At 40.5% G+C, this 20135-nt stretch overlaps 2 protein-coding genes across 4 annotated transcripts; both read right to left on the bottom strand.

Annotated features, from left to right (window-relative positions):
* Window positions 1-12791: 12791 nt before the first annotated feature.
* Window positions 12792-13730, bottom strand: LOC149390105 (G-box-binding factor 4-like). Its single transcript, XM_089618760.1, has 3 exons — window positions 13193-13730; window positions 13078-13107; window positions 12792-13004 (listed from the first exon to the last, which is right to left on the bottom strand). Exons 1-3 carry the CDS (start codon window positions 13571-13573, stop codon window positions 12924-12926), a joined length of 492 nt encoding a protein of 163 aa, XP_089474886.1. The 5' UTR covers window positions 13574-13730; the 3' UTR covers window positions 12792-12923.
* A 2919-nt stretch (window positions 13731-16649) lies between these two features.
* Window positions 16650-19493, bottom strand: ASG1 (nuclear factor 1 A-type protein (DUF1005)). 3 transcript variants are annotated; one of them, XM_089621483.1, is made up of 3 exons: window positions 19335-19493; window positions 17775-18382; window positions 16650-17453 (listed from the first exon to the last, which is right to left on the bottom strand). In XM_089621483.1, exons 2-3 carry the CDS (start codon window positions 18341-18343, stop codon window positions 16844-16846), a joined length of 1179 nt encoding a protein of 392 aa, XP_089477609.1. In that variant the 5' UTR covers window positions 18344-18382; window positions 19335-19493; the 3' UTR covers window positions 16650-16843. The 3 variants fall into 3 exon arrangements, with proteins under 3 accessions (XP_089477609.1, XP_089477607.1, XP_089477608.1); XM_089621481.1 differs by having other exon boundaries at window positions 16650-17456; XM_089621482.1 differs by having other exon boundaries at window positions 16650-17456; window positions 17775-18397.
* Between the last annotated feature and the right edge of the window lie 642 nt (window positions 19494-20135).

Genomic DNA, 20135 nt, shown 5'->3' on the forward strand with positions numbered 1-20135 from the left:
TCGTTGTCGATCTTCAACGAGTCGATCTATGTCACCATTGTCATCAATTTATGTCACCATCGTCATTGATCTCTTCTTTGCCATCGTCGTCGATCTCCAATATGCATTAATATTTTAAAATCTTGATTAATATTTTTGAAATATGGATTTTATATGCGGACATTGATGTATTATGCATGTGAAGGAAAAAGTTACAATTCAACCAACAATACCAAGTATGCAGGTTCGAAAGTCAATGAGAACACGTCAAAGAGGAAAAAAATTAGAAAGATGACCTTTAACTATATGTTTGTGTGTTTGGAACTGAAACATGTAAAAGGGATGGATCATTGACATTGTTTATAATAACACCATATAGTAAAGAGAAACATTATTAAGATTTTTTTAACAACTAGAGAAATAAAGAAAGCAATCAAAGAAACTAAAACCATGATAGGTTGGAATGTAAAAATTACAAAGAATGAAATTTAAACTGATAAAGGAACAAGAGAAATTAATTCTCGAGCACGATATTTGTTGTGTCCAGGTTGGGTTAACCACAAGAACCACAACGCATATCATTTACTTCACTCCCAAATCGTATCATCTTCTTCATGGCCTCCCGAAAAGTGACTTGATGGTGGGAGGTTTAATAGAGCTCTCATGATCGAGCGGAATCAAAATCCACAATCATATAAATATATGAAGATGCAAAGTCATCCACCAAACCAAAAGCTTCAAATAACTCAATTACAAAAAAAAAAAACATGGATTAAAATTTTGGACACGCATATTAACTATTTTGAAATCCTGGGAAAATTGGTTCAGCTGACTTAGGAAATGATGTAAAAAGTTAAAACAAAGGGATTTGAATATAATTCCATTGAAAATAACTTGTATAACATATTATAAACATAAACGAAATTAGAAAATTGAAATTATATGTCATAGAGAAAACCCAAAACGAAAATATTTCTGATGAAAATCAAAGGAAACAATTTCGAAATCAAATGATGGATAGATATATGTAAAGAGGTTGAGAAAAATGTTAGAAAACTACAACTACTACTTATATTCGAATCAAAGACGGCAACAATATAAAAATATACAACTGAGTTAGGGTTTTCAAACTCTAATCTTCATAGCACCAAATAATCTCATATAGATACGAATCGAAGGTTAAAAGCGAACTTGTAGGTTGATTGATGATGAAACTCGAGCAACAATCGTGTTTGGGAGATGAAAAATCATATTTGGTACGTGTTTGTGAACTGAAATTTGTGTTTGGTACGCAAGTTTTATTTTTCAAACATGAAGGGTATATTAGTCTTTCAACAGTATAAGAGGCTAAAAACAATAGCTTTGAAACATTGGACAGTTTACTAAATAATTAGTTTAACATGGCTATTTCATACAAAAAAATCCATTAAATAATAGAGAATGTTAATAAAGGCTAAACTTGGAATAAAAAAAAAGGGTTGAAATGTCACATCATCGTTTCAGGCTACTTTGGTAAGTATTTAGAAACGTTTGCTAGTATGCAATTCGAACGTTTCATGTGGTTTAGTCCATATAATTTTTCTTAAAAATACTGTTTCTTTTTCATAAAAAATAATATAATTTCTCTCCACCTCAATACACTATTTTTAACACCCAAAAAATATATTATTTATTTCTCTATTATTTTTACAATTTTAACATTTTTATTTATTACATTATAGTGCATATATATTAAATTTGTATCTTTTGTACCCCATAATGTATATATGTATAGGTATTAAAAAAAATAAACATAGATTATATATAACATTTCTATACATAGTACCAAATTTATCATACTAAAATACTAATAAAGTTTTTTTATGAAGAATTTGTTGCAACTAGCTAATCCCTTAGCTTCTTTCAAGATTCTGGCCAAATCTGCATTTTATTAAGAAAATAGTTCATCAGACCGCAATACTATAAACTAACTAAAACTTTTAATTTAATTTCCTTTCAGCTAGGCTGAAGTAAATTAAATTAACTATAACAGTTAATTTAATTTACTTCGGCCTGATGAGTTATTTTCTTAACGAAATGAAACTTTGATTATTTTATAAAAGTAAGGTGGACTATTGAGCTACTGCCCTAATTGACTATGTTTTATTTATATATGTATGTCATGTAATTTATTTTTTAGTTTGTTTGTATTGAAGATTAAAATTTTAATAGCTTTTGTTAAGTGTAAATATTCTCTGTCCCTTTCAAAATTAAATTATACACCAAACTAAAAAAGAATTATATTAATTTCATATGTAATTCTGTGATTAAGTAATATAACCACACATATCATATTTAAATATATATATATATATATATATATATATATATATAAGTATTCTAGTTGTTTTGTAATTGGATAAACTACTTTATGAATACTAACACCCTATTCAAAAATATAGTTGAATTAATAGTAAAGCTTCATATTTGAAGTTTCACTATACATTCGCTTCATAATGGAGTGGTAAATAAAGTTGGATCAAAGTAAATTCACCTCCATTTTAGCTAATGTCACTTCATTATGGAGTGTGTTGGAGATGTTTTTACATAGGTCAATAATTTTCATTGTCCGAAGAAAAATTTAGTTTAATATGTCTCAAATGATGGAAAATTCAATAAATAATGAATACATATCGGCCACGATACACCACCGTACCGCACCGCCATACTAGCCCACATTGTCGTCACTACATATCCATTTTTTTTTTACAAATCTTACTTCGCACCCTCGCACGACCTTTCTTTCCTCTTCTATTTATGGCATTCAACAAAATACAAGTTATCTCTGAAGAAATCTTAGTTAAAAGTTAGATCTTAGTTAGGTTTACTAGTGATTTCTAAATCAAGATTTTTTTTATTGTTAATGGATTTTATGTTTTCAAGTTAATATTGGTGGAAGTCGAATTAGGATTACCTTACCCATTCAAGCGGGAAAAATATACGTAGAAAATTTTCCGCTAACAATCATGATGAAATAAAAAAAAAAGGAAAAATGATATTTTTGGCCCCTCAACTTTGTCACCAGTAACAAGTTCGTCACTGAACAAAAAAATCTGCAGTTTTACTCCTTCGTCATTGTAATTGTATCATATTTGGTCCTTATGTTACTTATATCACAAAAATAAATGAGATTCAATCGTGTGTTTATCATGTGTTAAAAAACAATGCTATATTGCTTATAACAGGATAGATTAATTTGAGAGAGACCTATTTCAAGAGATATTAATTACTTACCGATGGTGACGACAACGGCTTCATGAAAGCCAAACCTCCTCAAAAACACTGCCGAATGGATTCGAATGTTGCGAATTCACGTTATTACCACTATATTTTTATTTTATTTTTTCCAACACATGATAGACACACGATCAAATTTCGTTTATTTTGGCGATATAAGTAACATAAGGACCAAATATGATACAATTACAATGACGAAGGGGTAAAACTGCAAATTTTTTGTTCAGGGACCAACTTGTTACTGGCGACAAAGTTGAGGGACCAAAAATATCAGTTTTCCTAAAAAAAAATTCAAAGATACATATTCTGAACACAACCACCAAAATGTCTCAACATATCCTGAAGTATGTTTCAAGACATATTGCCTAGACAAACTTGCCATAAAAAATAAGCCAACAATACATATAACAATATGATACATCTTATTGTCATGTCTTTACAAAAATCATGATGTCCCTAAAAGGAGATCTATAAAAAGAAGATGACGGTCTTGAGAAAACCTCATTTCTTGGTAGACGAGGCAATAACGGACAAGGACGGGGAGAAGTCATAATGTATCTATATATATGGGAGTGCAAGAATCAAATTTTTTATATAGTTTCAATTTTTTTTTTCATTTTCTTATTTTCATAAAAAAGGAAAAATTATGTTGAGAGTTTTGACTTTTTTTTTTATAATTCCCCAATTAGCGAGACTGACACAAATTCACGTTAAAAGAAAAAGAAAATAAACAATCGAAGAAATGACTATGAAACAAACCTGAACATAATTCAACTACGAGATTATATGGGAACATAATTCAACTACAAGATTTATGGAAGAGCTTATATTTAAATTCTAAGAAAGGGGAAAATTGAAAAAATAGTACTGTTACTAATATTTTTTTTGAGGATTTATATGAGCAACTTATCACTCTAAAAAGATTTAATCATATGATAAAAAAAAATTATTAAGACCTAGTACTTGTAGAGGATACTTCATTAACTTTAGACAAATTTTAATTATTTTGTAAATCTATAAACTTCAATCGGCTATTTAGCTAAATACCAAAAACATACACGTAAATATTTGACACAAAATTTTGCACTTCATTAAATTGCATAAGGCATTAGCGAATGTAGATAAATTTTGGTTTAAATACAAGTTCTTTAATAAACTCTTGGAGAAAAGGTAAGAAGCTTATACAGATGATCAATATTATAATTGGGTGAAGTTCTTATAATGAGTTAATGTTTTTAAATGACCAAGGAAAGAGTCGATACGAGTCTATGACCATGCATTAAACGCTATACACCGATGCCGAATACTAGTCTTGTAAGCATTGAAACAGCTTTCAAGTGTTTATTTGTAATGTTTATTTGATTTCCCTTGAAAACTCCCATAATTATAGGAAATAGATACAAACATACATAAACAGTCGTATAAGAAGCCAATATTAGAATTGCATGAAAAGTAGAGAGAGCAAATGTAGAACTTTTGAAGGAGCACGCGACATAACAAACAATGACTAAACGACACAAATACAAATACAATATTACTTGTATGCATGGGATTCGAGAAAGGGAGAAACAGAATCCTAGACATTAGCATCCAACAGAAAATATACTCATAAAAACACACTTGGAAATTCTAAGTGCCCACTTTTGAAGTTTAATGTAAAAAAATATTATCTTAATCAATTTAATATAAAGAATATCAATATTACATATATATATATATATATATATATATATATATATATATATATATATTCTCTGAACCACTATTATATTCATCATTTTCTTTGTACATTTCGGTCGTTGCGTGCAGGGGCGATCTACTTCGGGTGTATTAGGAGTTTAAGCCTCTCCTCAATTTTTTATTACATTTTTTTTGTCAATTTCTTTTTATCTTCTTTCTTTTTTATTTTTTATTTTTTAAATTAGTCCCCCTGAACTTTTATTTTGTATTATAGCCTTCCGTAATTTAGATTTTCGAATTGCGTATTCAATCTTTTCATTTTATCTAACTTTTTTGTTGGAGTTCTAATTTCAAGTTTTTTAATTCGTCGACCCATACTTTTAGTGCAAGCATGGTAGCAGACAAGTAGTTCTAGAGGTCAGTCGACTTTGTCAATAATATCTAGAGCCATAAATCATCAAGAGCAAAGTTGTCATATTCATAACTTTGAGAGTTACGTAAACTTGGGATTAATAACTTTAAAGTAAATAGTTTTGTCATTTTCCCGAAAACCATTAGTGAATTGCTCCAATGCCCTTGGCGTTTTATTTATCTTGGCTTGAATTCTTAATAATTTTTTGTAGTCCATATAATTATTACTGAAAAATATAACAAACTTGAAACATTAATAGTGGCAACGTTTCAAATATGTTTCAAATATAGCCACTGGAGTCGCGCTCGCGCTCTGCCCGAACAAGCGCTGCTTCGCTCGAGGTAAGCTGGCTGCGAGAAGTCTCCATGGCATCTGACCAGGCGTCCAGCTCTCGGCGGTGTTCGGTAGCCTCGGTCCGAAAAATCTCTTCGACCGGGATGCCACTTCAAAAGCTCGATGCTCCTCACTCAGCTCTCCCGCCATCTTAGCAGCCGACGCCTGAGCTCTATCACATCGATCCTGGACGATCCGAAGCTCCACTCGAGCCTCTCAAAGTTGGTGCCGAAGCGTCTTGATTTCCGCCCCCGAGTGTGAACCACGCTCAACCTGAGCCAGCTTAGACTTCGCTTGAGCAAGCTCCTCATGAGCAACTCCCAAGCGCCGAATGAAGTCGTGCAGGATCTTGTCACTCCGCACGGCTCTCGCGTACGCCTATGGCAATAAACAAAAACAAGGTCAAATATGAACCTCGCATATCGAAAGATACTAACCCTCTGAGCGTCGGTAACCCCATCCTGAAAAAAGGCAATATCACTCTTTGACACCACGCCCTTCCACCAAGATAAGGGGGATTCTTCAAGATGCTGAAAACATTCGGCTCGAGACTCTCTGGTCTCCATCTCCACCGCGAAGTTCACCTTCTTGGACTCCATGCGCTCATCGGGAAGTACCGAGGCGGATGCTCTCTTCAACGAGGCACGGGAATCTTGCTTGACCGAGAAGGTAGCTTCAGAGCGATCCTCTCTCGTCCGGCGATCGGCAACCTTGGAACGGATCTCCGCCATCCTCTCAAGGTTACGGGAAGGCGAAGATAGCCTCCGAGCTCTCTTCCTAGCAGCTGCACCCGCTGAACAACAAATGTTAAGATTTCAACTAATATAAGGAATCTGAAATAACGAAGTACCTCGAGAAATGGGGCCAACTGGCTTGGCCTCGGGACTGGGCGAGCCCGAAGCGCCTCCTCGGAGCCAGGGGCGAAAGACGGGAACCATCCGATCAACGCCATCAACTCAGGGGAGCGAAACTGCTCGCTCGCCCTACGAGCCTCAAACATGCTCGATATCTCCTTCACGAATGCGAGCTCCGTCGCTCCCTCGTCCGCCGGAAAGTCCGCCATGCGACCAAAATGAAGGGGTACTTCGCCGAAAGCATGTGTCGAAACCCACACCCATGACCTGTGAGTAGGTGGATCGTTGTCGTCAATCATCCTCGTGTTGCTGCGGGCACGGCCCATGTGAAATCCCGATTGCCCCGGCGCCGGGAATACGGCGACTAGATTGCGGAAGTCATTAACAGTCGTGGCACGTTGAGTTTGACAGTGCCACTCATCTGGCAAGCGTGGACTCCTAGTTGAGCAAGAATACGCTGGACAATAGGCGGGAAAAGGAGACACAACCCGCAAACAAAACTCCTTACTGTGACGGCAGCGAACCCGTTCCTCGGACGGGATGATTGGTCCTCGGGGGCAGGTCGAAGTAATCCCACCGAGGAAGGGATGTTGTATGTCTCCCGAGTGCTGAAGACTCTGGTGGTGAGCGTGCTCGCAATATCAATCATCTTGCAGTCCAAGCCCTCGGGGGCAACAGAATCGTGCACTTTGTACCAACGGGTCCTCTCCAAGGACTTCTCAAGAGCATGGGTTCCTGAATCAATGATTCCGGACCGCGCATAGTCCGATGATCCCACTAACATAAAGACCGCTTTGGCTGTCTCCAACACTTTCCCGGTGAGAATTTACTCCCCATCAATAGATGGCAAAATTAGGCAAGCCCAAAAAATATTTAATTCAATAGTGAATTTTTTATCTTTAAGGCTGTTAGGTGTGAAAAACATACCCCCCCCCCCCCCCCAGCCCAGGCCCGTTAGCCTGGCCTTGCGAGAGCGGGGGCCCGCCGACTGGCATGCCGCGCGCGGCCCGGTCTCTCACCAATGACCCGGGCCGAGTCTTGAGATCCAGCCGCTCGGCTAGGACCCAGCCCGGCCCCAGCGGTCCGACCGCCAGGGGCCCAACCCCTACCGGCAAAATAAAGGGAAAAAAAGATCTCAAACATCCTTGAAAAACTAAAATTCACGACTCGTGATTCACAAGCCATAAACTTCGGGGGCTAATGTTACCGGTCGTTTTTCGGAAAACCGGAAAAATAAAAACAAACGACGCCGACCGGACTTCGCTGGCCGAATCGCCTACCAGGCCTCCGACCATGCACGCGTCCTACACCCCAGCCGGGCCTTCAGCCCGCGCGGGCAAGCCCACTGAGCCTCTGGCTCGCGCGCGCCCTACTGGGCCTCCCGCCCGCGCGCCCTGCTCCCTCGACTGGGCCTCCTACCCGTGCCCGCGCCCCCTGCCGGGCATCCGGCCCGCGCGCACGTCCTGCTCCCTCGACCGGGCCTCCTGCCCGCGCGCACGCCCTGTCGGGCATCCGGCCCGCATGCTCGCCTTGCTCCCTCGGCCGAGCCTTCGGCCTGCGTGCGCCGTGCGCCCTTGACCGGGCCTCCTGCCTGTGCGCCCTACACCCTCGACCGGGCCTCCTTCCTACGCATGGCCCAGCGCCTGCCGGGCCTCCTGCCCGCGCGCGCCGGGGCGCCCTGCCGAGCCTCCTGCCCGAGCGCACGCCTTGGGCCTCTCGGGGCTCCTACCTGTGCGTGCCCCGTGCCTCGGCCAAGCATCCTGCCCGCACGTGCCCCGCGCAATGGCCGAGCCTACTGCCCGTGCGCACACTGTGCCCTGCGCCCGGCCCTTCCATGGGCTTCCATAGGGGCCGGCCCATAGCCTCCTCAAACATTTATGAAACCCCCCCTCTTCACTTGAAGGGGAACCTTGACACAATTCTTGAGAGCCAATTCTCACTCTCACAACACAATTCTCTTGTGACATTCCAAGAGTTCTCTCCTCCTCTCCAAGCTCGACTCAGAAATCTGAGAACCCCCATTTACAACAGGGAGCGCGTTCCAATTCTGAGACCCGAGTATTCACAAAGCACAAGCTGATCCCGTACCACAGGTACGTAAAGGCAGCCAACATTTGGCACGGTCACACCTCCGGGTTTGGAGGGTGCAACTCGGTCTTCGAGTTCACACTTTGGCTCGGGCGCGATCACTTGGTTCGACCTTGGATCGAACCGCCCGTAGTTTTAAATCGTTGTTCATTTTCATACAATAACATTTTGGCGCTAGAAGGAGGGGACTTCCTGACTTATACAGCCCGAAATCCCTTCTACAATCATAGTCTCCTCTTTCTCGACAACAATAGCCAGCTAAAAATTAAGTTAATTTTATTAAAAAAAACGGTTAAAATTAATCGATCGGTTAATTTTAACCAGTTAAAATAAAAAAAAAAAAAGGATAATTTACAAGAATCCCCCCTTAACTCTTACTCGATTAACGAAGTGTACCCTCAACTCGGATTTTCATCAAAAATTACCTTGAACTCTTGTTCTGTTAACGCGTCGCCCCTTCTGTTAATTTTTTTCCGTTAACATCCAATTTTTGAGCATGTGATCTCACATAATTACTAGTTTGAGGGCACACTAGTAATCTTATCAGATGAATATATTTAAAACAAATGAAAAAAAAAATTAAAAATAATTTTTTTTAACAAATGAAAAAAATAAATTAAAATTTTTTTTTTTTAACAAATGAAAAAAATAAATTAAAAAGAATTTTTTTTTCCTCTGTCTTCTTCTTCTAAATGTCTTGCAATTTTTTTTAACAAATGAAAAAAATTAATTAAAAAGAATTTTTTTAACAAATGAAAAAAATAAATTAAAAAGAATTTTTTTTAACAAATGAAAAAAATAAATTAAAAAGAATTTTTTTTTCCTCTGTCTTCTTCTTCTAAATGTCTTGATGGTCTGCTCGTGCTCGTCCATCTCGGTGAGGAGCTGGTTGATGGTCTGCTCGTGCTCGTCGTTGCCGCCGCCCATGCCGGCCCCGCGCTGGCGGCTGACGGCGTCGATCTCGTCGATGAAGACGATGCAGGGGGGCCTTCTCGAAGAGGTCCCGAACCCTGGAAGCACCGACACCCACGAAGAGCTCGACGAACTCCGAGGCCGCGAACGAGAAGAAGGGATATTCTGAATAATCAGCCACCGGATCAAACTCGAGACCAAGGGATCTGGAGCGGGGGCTGGGCAAGGACGGCGAGTCTCACCGGACTGGTTCGCGCAGAGGCCGGGGTTGCTTTGGATCTGGTGCGCGAGCAGAGGCGGAGAACCCGGATCTGGAGCGGGGGCTAGGCAAGCGAAAAACGAGGAGGCACCGGCGAGTTGGGAGATCGGTCGCGAGACCCGGGCGAAGGGCAAGGAGGCGCCGGCGAGCCTGGAGAGCAGTCACGAGACCCGGGCGAAGGGCAAGGAGGCGGCGGCGAGCCTGGTCCACTTTTTTTGTTTTTTTTTCTTAAATAAAATAGAGATTTGATTTAGATTTGAATTAATAATAATAAAAAGAAATTGAAATAATAGAGGGTATTTTGATAATTTCATATAATTTAAGTCACATATGACATCCATGTCATAAAATTGTTAACAGAGTTAGTAAAAATTTGACGGAGGGGGCAAAAGTGAACACATATAGGAGTTCAGAGTAATTTTTGATGAAAATCCGAGTTGAGGGTGCACTTCGTTAATCGAGTAAGAGTTAAGGGGGTATTCTTGTAAATTATCCTAAAAAAAATTAATTGGCCTGTTAATTTCAATAAAAATTTACACAAATACTACAAATCTCACGTTACGAACAATCAAAAAGAAAGTATTGACACATTTATTAGTAAATAGAGGTGAGAAAAATGTTATATGCCCTCAAGTACATTACATCCTTATTTCAATTAAGAATTAATTCCTTTTTTTACCCTCTGGACTCGTACCTCGATTTCATTTCACCCCCTGTACTCGGAATTGTTGCAGAACTAATCTCAGAACTTAGACACGTGTTACAACTTGCCACTTCCGTCAGTATTTGGACGTTAAGTTTAACTTTTTCATGACGTGACAATATTTTAAAAGGTATAAGGGTATTTTCAATTATTCTAAATACTTTTAATATTTAAATCTTATTATCATATTAAATAATTAAATATTTCTATCTCTCTTTCCTTTCTTCTTCTTCTTCTTGTTTTCTTCTCTGCATTTTTTTCTTTTCTTCGATAATGAACAAAACTCATCAAACAATTCCATTTGTTTCAATAAATTTTGAACTTACTATTTTCGGTTTTGATAACACTTCCATTTGTTTCTCATACATATATAGTTATATACATATGATTTTACTGTGGAAACAAACCTGAAAACCTGTACTTTCCTCGATTATCCCTTAAATTACATAAAGATCCATGAAGACTCCCACGGACGTGTTTGTGAAGTCCCATGAAGACAGCTTGCCCTGTGGGTCCTGCATCGCGCTCTTGATTCACCGCATGTCGTCCTCCGCCATGCCGGACCACAACCCCACCACAACAACAACGCCGTCAGGGCAAATATACAAACCACACCTTTCATTCTCTCTCTCTCTCTCTCTGTGTGCGCGCAGGTGAGAGAGATAGGGTCGTTCGTTCCTTTTTTTGGTGTTGCTGCTTGCTTTTTTATTTTTTTTTACTTTATGAATTTGTCACAATTGAAAATGAAGAAGATGATTCCATTGACTTCATGAGAGAGAGAGAGAGGATTGATGAACAATCGCAATTTGAACTTTGACTGAGAATGGAAATGAGAGACAGGATGATAAATTATTTTTTTTTATTTTTCACGATTGATGCAGTGTTTGACCAGAAAGGGTTTCCCTTTGTGTGTGTGTCTGTAATTGTTCAGGTCCACAAGGGAGAAAATAGTGATAGACGCGTTTTTGACATTTCACTCCATACCTGATGGTTCATTATCGAAGAAAAGAAAAAAAATGCAGAGAAGAAAACAAGAAGAAGAAGAAGAAAGGAAAGAGAGAGAAAGAGAGAGAGAGAGAGAGAGAGAGAGATAGAAATATTTAATTATTTAATATGATAATAATATTTAAATATTAAAAGTATTTAGAATAATTGAAAATACCCTTATACCCTTTAAAATATTGTCACGTCATCAAAAAGTTAAATTTAACGTCCAAATACTGACGGAAGTGGGAAGTTGTAACACGTGTCTAAGTTTTGAGATTAGTTCGGCAACAATTCTGAGTCCAGGGGGTGAAATGAAATCAAGGTACGAGTTCAGGGGGTAAAAAAGGAATTAATTCTTCAATTAATATTAGTTTTACTCCCCTTACAATTCAATATTTTTCGTTTAATCTCTCTCTCTCTCTCTCTCTCTCTCTCTCTCTCTCTCTCTCTCTCTCTCTCTCTCTCTCTCTCGGTGCCTCACACTCGAAGCCCTCTCTCTCACCCCGTATCTCATCGACCTTTCTTATTCATCGACGAACTCTGCGCCGGAATCCTTGAGTCGTCGCTCCTCCAAAAGACCAAGCCAGGCCTAAAGCGGTTAGCTCTAACGCTCTCATTCCTCGTGTGTTTCATCTGCAATGACGAATCCTAGCCTTGCAGAGCAAAGCCCTACTCCCTTGGATGAGGCGGTGTACCATCACACAATCTGTTTCTACCGTAGTAACATAGAGCCCGTAGGCCGTATAGCTAAGCATTCGTTCTTCAACGGGTGATCAGTATATACTTACTATATTGTAAGTGATCAAAATTGAATTAATGAAAAAGGTTTAAAGATTGGCCTCTATTTTCTCAAATGTTTGTTGATGTGGGCAAGTCAGTGAGATCCTACGTATGAATTAACGAGACGAAACAGAAGATAAATATATATTTTGATAAATACACTCATTACAAACAAGCTACACATAGTATAACAAAAACGTATGATTTTCAAAACGTGAACAATTGCTCCTGATAGTGATAACATTGTATCAAAAGCTTGTACTGCTATTTGAAAATTATTAGATTTGTCTGGTTTGCTCGTATAATCTTATACTGAGCATTTTGGAACTGAGCAATAGTATATATATATGCATTTGAGGCCGAAAAGGAAAGCTCTGTGCCATATATTAGGCGATGAGCATATCAGTTTTAGATCTTTTTTTCGTTATCTTCACAAACATCAGCAATTGGGGAAAAAACAAAGCTAACATTCGCTTGAAACTACCGAGTCACACAAACATACAGATCTAAAACTAACTAATCACTTCCTTTTCTATGCAGTAACAGGATATTTTTTTTTACGTTTCCCGAGACTAGAATTCCTCTAAGACAATCATCACAGTAGAGAAATGGCAGCACGGAGATTACAATTCGAACCTGTTTTCGTTTGGTGTGATTTTGCTACAACTCAAAGGAACGGATCCTCCGTAAAAATCGCGGTGGGCGTCGCTTGTCCTCGGCAGGAATCACGTTTTCCAATAGCTGCAACGCAGAATGTTGTTGTGGTAAGAAGGAACACATAATTAAACAATGCTGGACCAATAGACTACAATACCTGCTTGAGCCTCTCCTTGGTCCTCTGAGCCTGAGAAAGAGGAAGCAAGAGTGAGTGAAGATCATGAATCGTTGGGAGCGAAAATAGATAATCTAGAGAGAAAAGCAATTGTTGCCTTGTCTAAGAGGAGGGCGTGACGCTGGTGGTGGAGGCGGGCGGCGAGGGACTCGAGCTCGATCTGGTAGGCGTGCTTCCTCTCTCGGGATCTGGCGGCGGACTCGCGGTTCTTTATCATCCGCCTCTGTCGCTGCTGAGCCGCCCTGTCCAGCGGCTCCAGAATACCCCTCCCTCGCTTCGCCGGCGGAGCATCGCCCTCCGATGACTCGCCCGTCTTCGCCAGCAAAAAGTCCTCCAGAGTCATTACGGCTTCCTCTTTCAGTACTGCCTTCTTCTCGCCGGACACGATCTCACGCCACACATCGTCTACGGTCTTCCCAGGCTGCTCTATGATCGATGCCGACGCGTCCACCTCCGCGATTTGCTCCTCCCACGCCATCTCTCTCTCTCTTAGGGTTTCGTGTTTCAGGGTCAGACAAATTTGGACGGCAAACTGGATTGTTTGCCGGTTGCCGGTACAGTGATAATTAGTTTACAGAATTTCAGAATGTAGATGTAATATAGATATATGAGAATGTTACTTTGTTTCGTTTGACCGAGACAAATTACCAATATAACGCTATATAATTTTAAATGCCGTTTCGAATTTCCTGATTTTCGAAAAAAAATAAACATGTCGTTTTCTATAAAAAAAAAATATCCATATATAGATGAAAAACCAAACAAAAATAATGTTACATAATATGTTAAATATATATACATATATGTATCTATATATATTTAGCTATAAAAATCAATATTTTCGATTTGTTAAAGTTTAATATTCGTTCTTGAAAAATTGCGAAAAAATTCTCAATGTTACAATATCATTCCTCCGTTAGTACATGTCCCTGAATCTTTTGATTCCTTCAAGCTGAACTACTCCATGAACAAGTTAGAGTACACTGTTACCGAGCTAATGAATGAGCTTCACACTGCTGAAGGTCTCACTAAGGAAAAAAAGGAATCAAGGAGAGGCACATGTCACTGAGCACAGAGTCTCCACCTCTCCATCTAAGAAGAGACCTCGCAAGACCGAGAAGAAGAACCAAACCAAGGTTCAGAAGAAGAAGAAGCCCCGGGCAGTTAAGGTGAACAAGTCTAACAACAAATGCCACCACTGCAATGAACCTGGACACTAGCGCAGGAACTATCCTGCCTATCTCAAAACTAAGGAAAAATGTATTGTACTTATTACCGAAGCATGCTTAGTAGCTGATAAATGTATCAACGTGGATTCTTGACTCTGCTGCTACTAATCATATTTGTTGTTCCTTGATTGGTTTCAGGAAAAGCAAAAGTTTAGAGGAATGTGACTTCTACTTCGGATGGGGTGATGGGAGCTCGGTGTCAGCGAAGGCCGTGGGATCAGTGACACTGTCTTTTGAAGATAGAATTTTAAATTTGAAGAATGTTTATTTTGTTCCTTCCTTCGGGAAAAACTTAGTATCTGTTGCTCGACTTTTTGAGCAAGATTATTATTTAAATTTTATTAAGAATGGAATACGAATTTCTCTTTCCAATAATTCTTTCGTCATTGATGGATGTATGAAGAATGCTCTCTTTTAAATTCATCCCACGCAACCTTTGCTTTTAGACACTTAAATAGATAACGATCTAGTTAGGGAGCCAAAGAGGACCAAACTTTCTGATTCATCCAAACTAATAAAATCAACATATCTCTGGCACTTAAGATTTGGTCATATCAGTTTAGACATGATTAAGAGACTTGTGAGAGACTGTCCACTCCAAGCCTCTGCAATAGGTTCATTGCCTACTTGTGAATCTTGTATAGAAGGAAAAATGACTAAACGACCTGTTATCGGCCCGATCCCGATCGCGGCCGAACAAAGGCGAAACAACGTCAAACGACCCCCGGCGGCTTGCCCCGGCCATTGGCCGGCCCAAATATCCTCGGCCATTGACCGGCCCAAAGGCCAGCCTCGGCCAATGGCCGAGCCAAAAGCCATACCGGGCCATTGGCCGGCCCAAGGGCCAGCCTCGGCCAACGGCCGGGCCAAGATATCCTCGGCCATTGGCCGGCCCAAGGGCCAGCCTCGGCCAATGGCTGGGTCAGATTATACCCGGCCATCGGCCGGCCCAAAGGCCAGTCTCGGTCGATGGACGGGCCAAGTTATTCTCGGCCATTGGCCGGCCCAAGGGCCAGCCTCGGCCAATGGCCGGGCCAAATTATCCTCGGCCTCGGCCAATGGCCGAGTCAAGGCTATACCCGGCCATTGGCCGGCCCAAGGCTTGCCTCGACCAATGGCCGAGCCAAATGTGTCCACTCGACCAAGGGGTTGCTCAAAACACCCCTTGGTCGCCTATAAATACAGGGGTCTCTCCCCTGATCGAAAAAACTCGAATTTGAGTACTGAAACGCTGTCGAACTCGTAACTCGCTCGTTTCTCTCAAGTCTCGACCCTCTAAACAGCTAATCTCTTTTACCCACCTCAATCCTACTAATGTTGAGCGTCGGAGAGGTCCTCATTAGACCTAGTGTTTTGTTTTAGCTCTGTGGCTCAAAGACAAGTTCTTGAGTCATAGTGTTTAAAAGTGCCCACACACTAAATCCTAACCATACTCGAAAGACTCTAGTGTTAGAAACGTTCGTGGTTACTCATAGGTTCACGAAGACTCGAGGTAGACAAGCTTAGTGGGGAGACGAGCGATTCAACCTTTCCAAAGGCTTCTCAACACTCAAGCTTCTAACGAGGTTGGTATCGAGTGAAAACTCAAAGTAGTTTTTAAATTTTAAACTATACGCTCATGCACTTTGTATAGGTAGTAAAATCGTTTTACGAGTTTTTAAAGAAATTTTTATATTCCGCCGCTTGCTAGAAGCGATAATCTTTTCTTAATCCCAGATGTATTCCAACACTACCTTGATCTCATATCCACTATGTGCATAAATATGGATGATCTCTGGCATCTCCCTCAATCCCACAAATATTTTACATTCCTTAAATTCCCTCCCCCTTTTGGCTTTGGAACGTCCCGAGTAACCTGGATGTTAAATATCTGTCAAAAAACGAGCGACAACAGACTAGGAGAATGACACCATCTTTCGTGCTTCTGAAAAATACAGAGTGGTCGAATTTGCTCTTTCGAAGTCCAAACTGTTCTAGGGCCTGATACCATGTAATCAGAAAAGAATTGGAGAAAAAAGTTGTGTTTCCTTATTCATTGTTCACGACAATACATAACGTATAAGCAAAGTATTAACTATGTAATATTCTCCTCACTACTTCATAATATTCTACGTAATATTCTCCTAATTACTACATAATATTCTCCAAATTACTACATAATATTCTACATAATATATAACAGTAGCCATAAACAAAATAGCGTTTTCAACTTGTGTTTAGGCTTTAGAAGACTAGATTCAATTTTTATTTTTTTTTTATTTTATTTATTTATTTTTTTGCAATGGGATCGGTCATGCGATTTTGGCAACGGTAACCAAAGCGCAATTTTTGCAACCAAAAGTATGTTTCATCACAGAGTTATAGAGCAACACTACATATTTGCCAAATTTTCCATGTATTCTTTTGACGTGACACATCAAATAAAGTCTTCCTTCCTATATAATCCATTGAAAACACAGAGCAAAGAGTTAAACTTTTGCGTGGTAATAATGACATTAATTGGTTTTGTTTTGTTGGGGTCATAAGGAATGACAAGAGACTCTCTTGACCTTTCTACGGAAAGGCCGGCACGCCTCGACGCTGAGGTCGACGGCGGCGGCAAGGGCCATGAAGATTGCGGCGTCCTCTATGCAAGTGACGTGGCGCATCGCGAGCTGGACCAACGGCCTGCTTGTCTTCCCTTCCCCTCCCACCCGACACCTCATCACAAACCCCGGGCCTGCCTCCCCATTCGGGGCCCGCCTGTCGGTTTCGATGAAAAAGTCACCGCCCTTTTCAGCGTCAATGTGGACCTCGGAAACCAGGAGATCGGGTGAGTCGGACATGAGGCTGAAGCGGAAGAAAATGGAGTCCTTGGGACTCCTGCGCTCACGCCAGGCCTCGAGCTTGGCCCAAGGGTGCCAACTGGCGGGAGAGGTGTCCGGGTGAACGATGAGCCATGCGCCCGGGTTCGACCTCGCCACCCAATCGCAGCCCGTCGAAGGCACGAACGGCGTTGTCATGAACGCCGCCGCCGCCGCCGATCCCGACAGGTCGTGGATCTGCACTTTCCAACCTTTTCTCTCTCTTCTCTCCGACTCCTCCGATCCCCACCAGTGGCTGCTGCTCACAGGTTCCGCCTGGCTCACCCTGCTTTTTCATTTCACTCCCATAATTAGTCTCAACTTAGCCTCGCAAATTTTCCACTTCATTCAAATTTGTATCGAGGAAAATGCGACTAGACACATGGGAAATCTACGTTCAAGAGCATTCGCTTGTGTACGAGATTTCATTTTCCAAGCACTTGCAAACAAAATCAGTAAGGAATTTTTCACTCAAAAATTTCATGCAAGTAAAACATTCTGATTTTAGTACGACTTTTTTTTTTATCACTATATTCCTTTTCCACAGTGAAATCGGGGTTGCAAAAATAATGCTTAAAGAGCAAGCAACGGGGATTGGACGAGTCACCTGTCGCATACAAACTTGCAGCTGAAAATGGGCTGCTTGACGGAGCCTTGAAGCTGTACTATCTGTGGACTCGACCTCGTCACGTCTTCGAACTGGAAAACAAATCTAGGATCTGGATCAACCCTCACTCTCAGATGAAGCTCTGTCTCGGGCTTCCCGATCCCCACCCAACCCCCGAAGAGAATCGCGGGCTTCCCTTCACCCCACTCGGGCCTGGCCCGGAGCTTGAAAGTCCCAACTCGCAGCCTCTTCACACGAACCCCACAATGCGTAAGAGACCCTTTCCTTCCCATGAACACAGAGACCTCGAGACACCCGGCCCCTGCACCGCTGAAACACCCGGGAGCCAACAGTGCTCTCAGGTCCGACTCTTCGAGATAGAAGCTCGACGCGACCGAGCCTGAATCTTCCGGAGAAGAGATCAAAGGCACCGACGCCGTTTGCTCGGGGAAGCCCCGGAGACGGATTTCACACGAGACTTGGTTGTTGATTACATCAGACTTTGTGCCGGGAACTACTCTGAGTCCCAGCGAGTCCACCGACAACTTTATGAAAGCCTGAGGATCCATCTCAGTCGAATGTTGGCATCTTCGGACTACTTAAGACCCCTGACATGCCACAAGCTAAGCACAAATTAGAACTCCCCGGAAAAAATAAATAATTAATTTGAGTGAGACAATATAAAATTCCCAACATGTTAGATTACTCACCGACCTAACATCTGACAAACACCACATTTTAACACAAACAGTGCTTCTATGATTTAAAAAACAGAAAGAGAGTTTGAATTGAATACCCCAGATAGATCATGGTGAGTTTTAGGTTATCCCTATCAGTTTTTGATCGGTACTGTTACCTTCTTTCTTTATTACATTAATAGTAGTAGACTATAAGAGTAGTGTTTTTTTTTATTAAAATAATTGATTTCTTGAGCTTGAGCTTTAGCTTGATCTTGATCTTGTGCAATTTTAGATATTAGGAAACAGGATTTCCCAGTATAATATTCTCAAATAAATTTGAAAGGTATTCATGTTTTTTTTTTTTGCTCGCAAAAAGGTGTATATGTTCCCAAAACCCATTTCCCATTTCTCAGAGGCTCAAGAGTTGATAGATACACCAAATTTGTTATTCAAGGCGTGTAATTCGGATAATTTTGAAGTACGAATTTTTGTTTTGACTTAAAACAGAATTACTTTTACTTTAATTAACTCCAAGCTCTCTCTCTCTCTCTCTCTCTCTCTCTCTCTCTCTCTCTCTCTCGTATATATCAGCAGCAGTGAACATGAAATTTATATTTGTTACTAAGTACTTGTAGAACAATCGAAACCTCATATTGCCGAAGTTAAAAAAAAAAAAAAATCACTGCTGCTAACACTGAAACTTTCAAAGAAGAACATCCTGTAATTGTCTGGACCGAAATTTGACCGAAAATTTGCAAGCCATCTCGGATAATAAGCATGGAAAAATTCGAACTCAAAACTCACAAATCCTGAGATGACTGAACGATAACATCAATGAATTAGAAAGAAAGAAAGAAAGAACAAATGTATAAAAGCTCACCTAAGCTCAAAACTGGAATCCATGGCAGAAATTTCAAGCAGTATTATCTCGAGAAGCAGAAAAATGGAAAAACCGAGAGTTTTACCATAACGCAATTCTGTTCTTTGCGTTAGAATTGAGATTATTGGTTTGCACAGAGAGCGAGAGAGTATTGGTGGTGTTAAAATGTTAGGATAAATTTCACTTTTGCCCCCTAAACTTGTTGACGAACCACAAACCTTAACCTAACTTACATTTTGTTACAACCGGTCACCATATAATTTTGAAACCCTTTCACGTCATCTCCTTCCGTCAAGTTGTGGTCGATTCTGTTACCATTTAGACCACGTGTGTCGCACGTGTGCCCATTTCAGAGCAAAATTATTGAATTGCCCTTTGATATCGTCAATTGTTAGACCATTCAAAAACCCAAAACCCAAAATTGTGATTTAGGGTTAGATTCATCCCCAAATCAGTTTGGCCTCGTCGTGGAATCCAGTTCGATTAAAAAACCTAACTTACATTTTGTTACAACCGGTCACCAAACAAATCGCGAATCCAGTTCACCAAAACGCCATGGAAACTTACAGCTCGAGTGGTTCTTGGAATCGTCGAGTTTCAGGCGGGAACGACGAAGCCCATACCAAGAATCGTGGAACACCGAGATGCAGTTGTGGCTTGGTTTGCTCTAAGAAGACATCGTGGACATCGTTAAATCCGGGTAGAAGGTTTTTTGGTTGTCCCCAATATAAGGTACGTATCAATTTCCTTTGATTTTCTATTTAACTGAGAATGTGTTGGGTTTTTGGTAGAAGGTTTTTA

Source organism: Urtica dioica, chromosome 7, assembly GCF_054948205.1.
Source record: "Urtica dioica subsp. dioica isolate 48M chromosome 7, U.dioica_male_clone48M_v1_H2, whole genome shotgun sequence".
In the NCBI taxonomy this organism is placed as follows: Eukaryota; Viridiplantae; Streptophyta; class Magnoliopsida; order Rosales; family Urticaceae; genus Urtica; species Urtica dioica.

Coding starts and splice junctions, on each gene's coding strand:
- LOC149390105 (XM_089618760.1), bottom strand. CDS start 13,573: ATGGCGTGGGAGGAGCAAATCGCGGAGGTGGACGCGTCGGCATCGATC. Junction 13,108..13,192: donor ACGCCCTCCTCTTAGACAAG/GCAACAATTGCT, acceptor CCTCTTTCTCAG/GCTCAGAGGACCAAGGAGAG. Junction 13,005..13,077: donor CCAAGGAGAGGCTCAAGCAG/GTATTGTAGTCT, acceptor TCTGCGTTGCAG/CTATTGGAAAACGTGATTCC.
- ASG1 (XM_089621481.1), bottom strand. CDS start 18,343: ATGGATCCTCAGGCTTTCATAAAGTTGTCGGTGGACTCGCTGGGACTC. Junction 17,457..17,774: donor TGCAAGTTTGTATGCGACAG/GTGACTCGTCCA, acceptor GAAATGAAAAAG/CAGGGTGAGCCAGGCGGAAC.